This window comes from Lycium ferocissimum, unplaced genomic scaffold, assembly GCF_029784015.1.
Source record: "Lycium ferocissimum isolate CSIRO_LF1 unplaced genomic scaffold, AGI_CSIRO_Lferr_CH_V1 ctg14632, whole genome shotgun sequence".
Lineage (NCBI taxonomy): Eukaryota > Viridiplantae > Streptophyta > Magnoliopsida > Solanales > Solanaceae > Lycium > Lycium ferocissimum.
The window spans coordinates 1-10,114 of NW_026715566.1; the positions used below are offsets into that span (position 1 = coordinate 1).

The 10,114-nt window shown below is 48.3% G+C and overlaps 1 protein-coding gene across 1 annotated transcript; it reads right to left on the reverse strand.

The window, feature by feature from the left end:
* Positions 1-2,249: 2,249 nt before the first annotated feature.
* On the reverse strand, positions 2,250-8,188 carry LOC132042313 (uncharacterized). Its single transcript, XM_059432900.1, has 3 exons — positions 7,790-8,188; positions 2,964-4,820; positions 2,250-2,399 (listed from the first exon to the last, which is right to left on the reverse strand). The coding sequence occupies exons 1-3, from the start codon at positions 8,186-8,188 to the stop codon at positions 2,250-2,252; spliced, it is 2,406 nt and encodes an 801-aa protein (XP_059288883.1).
* Positions 8,189-10,114: the final 1,926 nt, after the last annotated feature.

The window sequence follows — 10,114 nt, forward strand, 5'->3', positions numbered from 1 at the left end:
TTTATTGACTGCTTTCGTCCTTTTCAGGTAAATATGCTCAGATCCACAGGAGAAAAGCTATCGAGGCGTTTATGCAAGCCGCGGGGAAGCTCTCAGCCAAGAATCCTGCTTCTAAGGCCACTACCTCGGGTGATGATGATGTTCTCAAATCCTCAAGAGTACCAAGCGCAAGGGACCTACTAGCTCAGCCCCTGCGCTCAAGGAGGAGAACTCGGGTCTCGGGATCGACTCCGAAGCCCTTCTTCAGCCTTGCGTGGATTTGGCCAAGGTTGTGGCTGATCTTTCCTCCAACGTTTCCGAGGAGTGCCTGCTTTTCCTTCGGGGACATCCCGAAGGCCTTTGGGACCATTCAATTTGATCTCCTCCAGGTAAGACTTCGTCTTCACCTTTTCTTTCACCTTTGTTATATGGATTGGTGATCATTGTGGTTTGGTTTGCAGGTTATGTCTCAGATTCACCATCTTCGAGGATATGGTGAACGAGCAATCATCCAAGAAAGAGATGGAGACCTGAATGCTCAGCCTAAGGAGGAGAAGAACAAGGTCCTGGCTCAGGGAAGGAGATCAAAGTCTCTTCAGCTCAAGCTGAAGAACTCAAAGGAGGCCGAGGCTGCTACTGCTGCGGAGAACACCGCTCTGACGCGCCAGTTGGAGGAGACCCAGGAGGAGCTCTGCGGGCTGAAGCTGGAGAAGGAGTCCTTTGAGGACGAGAGGATGATGGCTGTGAGTGGAGCCAAGGTGACTGCTCGCTGGGAGCTGATGAGGGAATGGCTCAAGGAGCAGACCGACAAGTGGGAGCTGACCGTGGAGTTCCATCGTTACAAGCTGGTGAAGGAGTCCGAGGCCAAGCTGCAGGGCTGCCTCCTCCTTCGTTTGATGATGACCACCTCTCCCGAAGCCGGCTGCCAAGGAGACTTCCCCTACTCCATCTGAGGGCGCGGGTGCTTCTCCAACCGCCTGATCTCCCTGTCTCCGAACTCATGAAAAGCCCTTTGGGGCTTTTGTTGTTGTTTTTTGCCCTTCGGGGTTTTGTTTTTTAAACCTCAGGCCTTCGTGCCTTAAGACTTTTAAGTACTGACCCTCGAGGGTCTTAGACTTTAATCTATTTTCTTATGCTCCTTTCTTTTGTTGTGAGTAGCATAAGTCGTCTTTCGAAAGATATCGTCTTGCTTGTATTTCTAAGATAGGGAATTTCCTATCTTGGGTTATGGGCCAAGGCCGACCATAACCCTAATCAGACTGTGAGAGATCTTAGGGAGTTGATGATAGTTCCTGCCCTTGGGATCGCACATTTCCACTTAGGAATAAGGGCCTGAGTTTTGCCACCGTGTCGACAGTCTAGATGCGCTAGATTTGCTGAGAAAACTTCCGTATCCCATAATGCAAGGACACCTAGTAGACGCAGAGTAGGAAAGGATGGACCCTTGAAAGGGAAGGGCTGAAACCTTGTGAGGGCCGGACCCTTGTAAGGGTTGACCCCTTGGAAGGATATCAATGTCTAGGACCTGGATCCTGTTAGTAAACTGACTGAGCCCTGAAATGATTAGAGAAGCGTTAGACCTTGTAATCCATTATTAAAAACCTGAGTTTTAGTTTTGGAATGAAAGATCCTTGCTTAGAACCCTAGAGTTCTAGCTTGGTTTGAACCCTGAGGTTCTTGAGCCCTAGAACCCGGAAGTTCTTAAGGCCTTGAACCCTGAGGTCCCTTACCTAGGCCCGAAGGCCGTTTTATTGAACCCGAAGGTTTGCTCATTGAACCCTGAGGTTTCTGAGTGTTGGGGTTTAATCTTTAGATCCGGGGACCGTGATTAAACCCTATGGATACCTCGAACCCGGAGGTTGATGCTTTTGAACCATGAGGTTCTTGGCAAACCCGAAGGTTGGTATTTGGATTCGAAGATCCTTGAACCCTGAGGTTCTTACTAGATCCGAAGATCAGTTAGACCCGAAGGCCCTTGATCAACCCTTAGGTGATCTTGAATCCGGAGATTCCTTACAGACCCGGAGGCTGTATTGAACCCTGAGGCTCTTTTATAGACCCTGAGGCCGTACTGAACCCGGAGGTTATTATATAGACCCTGAGGCCGTACTGAACCCTGAGGTTCGTCATAGACACTGAGGCCGTATGCGTTATGGGAGGTTTGTGATCGTATTCTGCTCCCCATGGGGGAACCACTACCGATATGTTATTGAGAAACCGCACTCTGCCACCCGGAGTATTGCCACTCTCGTGAATCTCAATGCTGCACTCTACCTTTCTGCAGAAAAGGTCACGCTCAGACTTACTGTGGTCTGGCGTGGGCCTGCCCCGCGGAGCGACTTCACACCAGACACACTACTTTCCACGTCTGGATAAGTATTAAATTTTGGTGCTAACCGGTATTTTCGCACATTTGCTCCCTGCATATCAGCCGTCAGCATCTGATTACAGTACTTTGCAGTGTACGTCATGCCCCCTGCGTGTATTTAGCTCGTAGCGTCTTTAACACAGGGTTTGGGTAGCACTAGTACGGTGGTCCCCACGTAACTTTTGGACTTATAGCCTTTACGCAGGGCCCGAGGTGCAGACAATGTAATAGGGTTGATCAGACCCGTTCCTTATATGTCGTACACCCATGTGAGTAGTCTCACTAGTATATATAGGGTTTGCTGAGATCTAAGATCCCTTAGGACCTGACCTAGCTAGTATGCCCCTTTAAGTACATTGGAGTTCCTATAACCCCTTTAGCCGTAACTAATAATGTATTTTATAAGCTTAGTCCGGAGACGTTATCGCATACATAGGAGTAGGAAACCAGTGTACTTAAATATATCATAATAATAGTAGTAGTATATAAAGCTTGATCCGGGGACCTTACTTTAGAAGTGATAGAATTTGAGGTGCAAGGCGTTCCAGCAGTTGGGTTGGACCTTACCGTCGCTGTCTTCCAGCTTATAGGCTCCTGCCCCTTGCACCTCTATTACCTTATAGGGACCCTCCCATCCAGGAGCGAGTTTTCCGGCTGATTTGTCCCTTGTGTGGTCACAGACTCGCCTTAGGACCCAATCCCCTTTCTGGAAGGTTCTGGATCTGACCTTCTTGTTGTAGCTCTTGGCTACTTTCAACTGGTAGGACGCATTTCTAAGGCGGGCCGCCTCCCTCTTTTCGTCGAGTAGGTCTAGACTCAGGGACATTAGCTCGTTATTCTCCTCCTGGGAGAGGAATTCAGAGACCGTGGTCCTTACGTGCACCTCTGTGGGTATCACCGCTTCAGCACCATAGACAAGGGAGAAGGGAGTCTCCTGGGTAGCCGTCTTCGGGGTTGTCCGATAGGCCCAGAGTACTCCGTGTAGCTCTTCTGCCCATCGCCCATGGGCGTCTTCTAGGCGCTTCTTGAGCATGTTCACCACTGTCTTGTTAGTGGATTCGGCTTGACCGTTAGATTGGGGGTGTCGTGGTGCTGAATAGGAAAGCTTGATGTTCCAGTCCTTGCAGAACTTTCGGAAGTTGTAGCTTGTGAACTGGGGTCCGTTGTCTGTGACGATCTCATGGGGAGTTCCGAAGCGTGTGATCACGTTAGTCCATAGGAATTTCCTGATTTGGAGATCCGTTATCTTGGCTAGTGCTTCAGCTTCCACCCACTTTGTGAAATAATCGGTCACGACTAGGAGAAAGATCTTTTGCCCCGGTGCCATAGGGAATTTCCCCACGATGTCCATGCCCCACTTTCGGAAGGGCCAAGGAGAACTTAGCGATTTGAGGTTCTCTGGTGGAAGGTTGGAGACTGGCGCGTGCTTCTGGCATTGGCTACAGAGTTTGGCTTGTTTGAGGGAGTCCCTCGCCATGGTTGGCCAATAGTATCCAGCCCTTCTGGCTCTGAGTACCAAGCTCCGACCACTGGAATGGGAACCACACTCTCCCTCGTGGAGCTCTTCTAGTATCCTGGCGGCTTCTCTAGGGGTAAGACATCGTAGATAGGGTCCTGAGAAGGATCTTCGGTATAGTTTCCCCTCGGAAAAGCAGTACCTTGCAGCTTGGCGCCTTATCTTCCGACTTTCGTCTCGATCTTCAGGCAAGGTGTCGTACCTTAGATAGTTAATGATGGGAGTCATCCAGGTCTCTCCTTCGTCTACCACGGATACTTCTTCAGGCTCCGTCTCCTTTTCGGTCGCGGGCCATTGGAGTACCAGTAGTGGGATGCTCATATGACTCGTAGTTTCTAGGGCGGACCCTAGATTAGCTAGAGCGTCGGCCTGGGAGTTGTGCTCCCTAGGGATCTGGGTGAGCTTACAGTGTCGGAACCTGTCGAGTAGTCGCTTAGCCACGGATAGGTACCTGATCATACTCGGATCTTTCGCCTGGTAGTCTCCTTGGACTTGGCTTATGATCAGTTGTGAGTCGCTGAAGACCTGGATGTCTTCTACCCCCATCTGTTTGGCGAGTGTCAGCCCTGCTATTAGAGCTTCATACTCAGCTTCGTTGTTCGTTGCTTTGAAGTTGCAACGTACGGCCCTTGAGGCTGATTCCCCCGTGGGGGAAGTTAGGACTAGTCCCACGCCTGCGCCCCTTACGTTACTAGACCCATCAACGTACAGTGTCCATTCGCCTTTCTCCCCTTCGCTATCACGAAGCTTTACCTCTTGTTCCAGGGCTGGAAGCATGGCAGGAGAGAATTCGGCTACGAAATCTGCTAGGACTTGCGATTTGATGGCTGTTGCAGGCCGGAAGATCACATCGTATTCCCCCAGCTCTATAGCCCATTTTGCTAGTCGTCCAGACACTTCCGGCTTATGAAGGACTGCTTTGATGGGGAAGGAGGTGACCACCACGATTTGATGAGCCTGGAAGTAGGGGCGTAGCTTTCGAGCAGCGTTAACTAAGGCAAGGGCTAGCTTTTCGAGGTGACTATAGCGGGTCTCCGCGTCTAGTAGAGATTTGCTCACGTAGTAGATAGGATGCTGTTTCCTTCCTTCTTCCCTTACTAGGACCGGAAATCAGACTATACCACCAGATGAGCCGAGGTTCACCTTCCAAAATAAAGAAGATAGATAGTGAGATAGGCCTTTATGAGTTTTATAAAAGCAAAACAGAAACAAATGCAAAGGGATGAGATGCTGATGATAATAAGAATAAAACAAGATAAATAAACAAGGGATAGGATGGAATTAGGCTGCTGGATGTGTATCACTCTCAGCCTAATCAGTTGATGATTGAAGTGGATTGAGATGGTGCTTTGCTTGCTGGTTGTGTAACTCTCTCAAGCTTGGCAAATGAATGGGATGGAAGGAAGGGTGGATTGAGGACGCCACAAGACACTATGGAAAGGAGTCTTGATAAGTCAAGATGACCTCATGAGCTGCTTCTCACAAATCTCAAAAGACTTGGATAATAGTTTTAAGAAACTGCATACCTTGTCATAAAATTCATATTACTTTTTATGGGTGATTAACAAAGACTAAATGAGCTTATATAGGCTCGAACAAGACATTCTAACAGTCTAAAATTGATAAAAGGAAAAAAAATAAATCGAAATAAAATGCTTGGAAGCAAAGGCTTTGATGGCTCCAATGAAATAGCTAGCCATTGAATTTTATCTCCTTCAAAGGGGTTCTTGATCTGATCTTGTATCTGGACAGCTTCTGGATGTAGCCACGGTCAAGGAGTCTTCCTGAGATGTCTCTCAAGTTGCTATGATGAAGAATAGGATCAGAGTTGGATCTTGAGCAAAATCAGTAGAAACTTATCGAAAGGCATTTAGTGTCCATGCTGCCAAAAATGGAAGGTTTGTGCAAATGAAGATCCTCCTGATCTCCTGGGTGCTGGTGCAGCTGAGGACGTCTTGGATGTCTTCTGGATGGTTAAGATGATCTCCTGGCTTCCATAGATAAGTCTGGTTTGGACCAAATCGAATTGGTTGGCAACTTTACCTTCCAAATTGATGTTGGTTTGACCGTAGCCTTCTTGGGAAAGCGACTTGTATCTTGGTTTTCCTTCTCCGTAATTCTGACCGTATCATGGTCCAGAAATGGGGTTAAGTGCATCAGGAAGCTGAGACTTGACCAGAATAAGAAGAAAAGAAGGAAAAGGTAGCTGGACAAGTGTTTTGGTAGCTGGACATGGTTTGGTTCCATCGGGCAGCTCGGTGAAGCTGGAGGGAGCTCACAGTAGCTCAGGCAAGTCTAGGACAGCTCCAGTAGCTGGCAGGTCAGCTCACTCAGCTGGGGAAGCTAGTGACCAGCTCACCTCAGCTGGACGGAGTGTTGGAGCCTTGGCGGGTGGATGCGGACCGTGAATGATGGTCACGGACCGGATGGTGGCATGGTCGGTGAGACCATGGAGCTTTGGTGCAAGCTGAGGTACCTGGGCAAGTGCTGGCAGCTGAAGATCGATGAGAAGGAAGGAAGGAGGGGCGGTTGGAGGCAGTTGGAGCGGTTTGGGACGGGATGCAAAAGGTGTCCGTTGGCCATTTCGGCCAATCACACCGTTCGGTCAACGGTTCCAATCTTCTTCCTATAAATAAACCCCTCTCATTATCGACATTTCTCATCAGAAAACAAGGGGAAACTCTGCCAAAATTACAGAGAAAGAGAAGAGAGAAGAGACCGCAAGGGTTGATCCCGTGTGGTCCGGTGTGATTTAAACCGGTGAGAAAGCCGTTCAGGCAAGTGAACCGTGATCGGGAAATGGATAAGAGAAAGAGGAAGGAAACAGAGAAGGATGGAGGGCAGAGGAACACACGCCTAAGGTACTGGATGCAAACCATGGTACCCGCCGGTGAATCATCCATGGGATGGTTCTGGCCGGTTGAACCATGATGTGTTGGTTGCATCCGTTTCTTCTTTTCTCTTTGTCAATCTCTTTCCTACTATATTCTGATGTGGTCTGAGGGTTTAAACCCGCGGACAAACCCCCAAGGCTTGGATTGGTCAGTGTAATCTCTCCATGGCCTTGGTTGGGCATGTATGGTCCGATCTCATGGTTCCCAAGGGAACTATTGGGGTTTGGCGATTGTAATCTCTTAGTTGGGATTTATAAGGAATTATCAAAGTGATAGATTAATTTTATATGATTGATTTAGAGATGGTACCATGACCATGGTTTGGTGGTTCATGGTCAAGATCATATATGACTGAGGCCGGTTCTGGAAATCCACTTGGACCATTCTCTTAGTCATGATTTATCATGATTTATCATGTGTTTTATATGAGTTTTTGAATGAGTAAATCAATGGGTCACAAATGGGACAGAAATGGATCTAAGGTCCGGAACCATGCTTAGGTTGTAGACTTGATGCTAGGATATCGGTTCATGATTCTTATTTGATGTGTTGTGGTTTGGTTTCAGGAACAAGCAGTGATCGTGGTAAAGCAAAGGAGTCTTGAAGACTTGGCCGTGGATGGATGTGTGATGTGTGTTTAAACATTTGAACTTATGATAGCCTATTGTGCAACTTGTGTGATATGAATATTTGTATGGATCACATTTGACTTTATATATAAAATGAATGTTTCTTTTAGCTTCCGCATTGATTTTATACTATGAACCTCAAATGATTGAAAAATGACTTAGAAAATATTGGACTTAAACCGGCTGAATTACACTTAGATGTTTAGGTAAGGCCGCGGACTGGTTGGATCATGGGATCCAGGTTTGGGTCTTACAAGTTGGTATCAGAGCATGCTTGATTCTAGGCTGTTGGGTTAGGGCAGGTCATCACACATCCGGCTGGGTCTCATGGCATGTTTTGGGTTTATGTTTTTATTTGCTTAATTTTGTTGTTTGAGGTTTGCAAATTAATGTTAAGACTAACCTTTTGGTCTTGTGTTTGTCTTTGATGTCCTAAGGGAACTAAGAAGAGGTCTCGGAAGACTAAGGATGGGACAGGGGCGTCCGCAGCTGGAGATGCCTCGGATGAACCAATCCAAGTGTGCTGTCGGTTCCACCCATGGGTCGGACCAGTGAGGCCATTCTGACTGAAACTCAAGTTAATCAGACTGAGGTTCAGCTGGGTGGAGAGAGCAAAAGGCAGCTGAATGAGACCGGGCAGCTGGAGAATGAGCTGGAAGCCAGCTAGGCAGCAGGAAGTGGGCAGCTGCAGGATGATCATGGAAGGTGAAGCTGAGTCCTCAGAGACTGGTAACCGGGCTGATCCAAACATCCAAGGAGATGGGAGGATTGGACCGGAGGAACCAATGGCTGAACCAACCATGAAGCAGATACTTGATGCAATCAAGTTAATGGGAAGTCAGATGCTGGCTATGACCCAAGTGTTCACCCCAGTTGGTGAATTCATCTATGGGTCAAACTACTCAAGCGCCAATGGTAGCTCCTGGTGTTGGTGTGACTGGTGGATATGTGGCGCCTCTTGCTGAGGTGATTGAGTTAGATCCACCAGTTGGAACAACCAAGAAGGTTGATTATCTGAAGGTGCTTGAGCATATCACCCGTTTGGGAACCAAACACTTTGCTGGAAGTGCTGATCCCATGGAGGCAGATGAGTGGAGGGACCGACTGGCTAGGAACTTCAAGTCTACAAGGTGCCCTGAGGAGTACCAAAGAGACATAGCAGTGCACTTCCTGGAGGGAGATGCACACAACTGGTGGCTGTCCTTGGACAAGCGCACCAATGGTTCCATTGTGAAGTTCTCTGACTTTGAGGTTGAGTTCAACCACAAGTACTTTCCAGCTGAAGCATGGGACCGTTTGGAGGCTAAGTTCTTGGACTTGGTCCAGGGCAAACGGTCAGTAAGGGAGTATGAAGAAGAGTTCAACCGGCTCAGGAGGTATGTGGGTAAGGAACTTGAGGATGAGAAGGTTCAGGTCCGCAGGTTCATAAGGGGCTTGAGGCCTGAGCTTAAGACTTATTGCTCAGTCCGTACCTTCAACACAGTCTCTGAGTTGGTGGAGAGGATGGCAATGCTGGAGACTAACCTTGCTGAGGAGAACAAGCACAAGCTGAAGAGTGTGGTGGTGTCTCCTGGGCAAAGTGGTGACCGGAAGAGAAAGAGGGATGCGGCTGAAGGGGGTAAAACCTCAAGTGGTAGGCCAGAGTGTCCCAAGTGTGGCAAACATCATGGAGAGTCTTTGGAAGGCAATGGGAGCATGTACCCGTTGTGGCAAGATGGATCACTCAGCTCGGGATTGTCCAAGGTCCCAAACCGTGGGCAAGGCTCGTGGGTGAGGCCGGACTTGTTTCATGTGGTAAGAAAGGTCATTTCAAGTGTGGATTGTCCCCGCTTGCAGGCTGGACAAGGCAAGAACGTACGGAGGTTAGCGGCCGGACCAGAACAAGGCCAAACTTCAGCACCTCGTGTCTATGAGCTTTCAAGGGATGCGGATGAGTCCGGACCCTTCAAGGCGATCACTGGTATAATTCTAAAACCCATTCTGTTTAAATTTTTAAATTTATTAGAATGGCATGGTATGGAATCTAGGATGGACTAGATACTTAGATAAGGTCTTATGTAGGGACCTTATGTATTGGTGGTGTGGAAACACATGTATTATTTGATACTGGAGCTACACATAGTTTTGTGAGTCCAGATATGATTGGAAAAGGTATGTTCCAAATGGGAACTAGGGATGATCTTGGCTTGGTGAGTGCAGCCGGTGGGCAAATGATGCACCCACTAGGTCTAGTCAAAGACATCCCAGTAATGATCCATAGTAGGGCAATGCCTGTGGATCTTGTTGTGGTCCGCCTTAAGAATCATGAGGTGATCTTAGGTATGGACTGGCTTGGAAAGAATCGGGCCACCTTAGACTGTCATCGAGGAAGGGTGCAGTTTGAGAGTGGGTGTGGACCCCCGATCAGGTTCCAAGGTATTAATCCAACCTCTGGATGCTTAGTGTTATCAGCAGTCCGTGCGGAAAGGATGCTGGAGCAAGGTTGTGAGGCTTATATAGCCACAATCACCACTAAGGAGGTTGTAGGGGATGGTGGCCCGGACGGGATACCGCTGGTCAGTGAGTTTGAGGATGTGTTTAGGTCGCTACAGGGCATTCCCCCTGATAGGTCAGACCCATTCATAATAGAACTGGAACCAGGGACGGCCCCAATGTCAAAGAGCCCATACCGCATGGCTCCAGCTGAGATGGCTGAGCTAAAGAAACAACTTGAAGAGTTGTTGGAAAA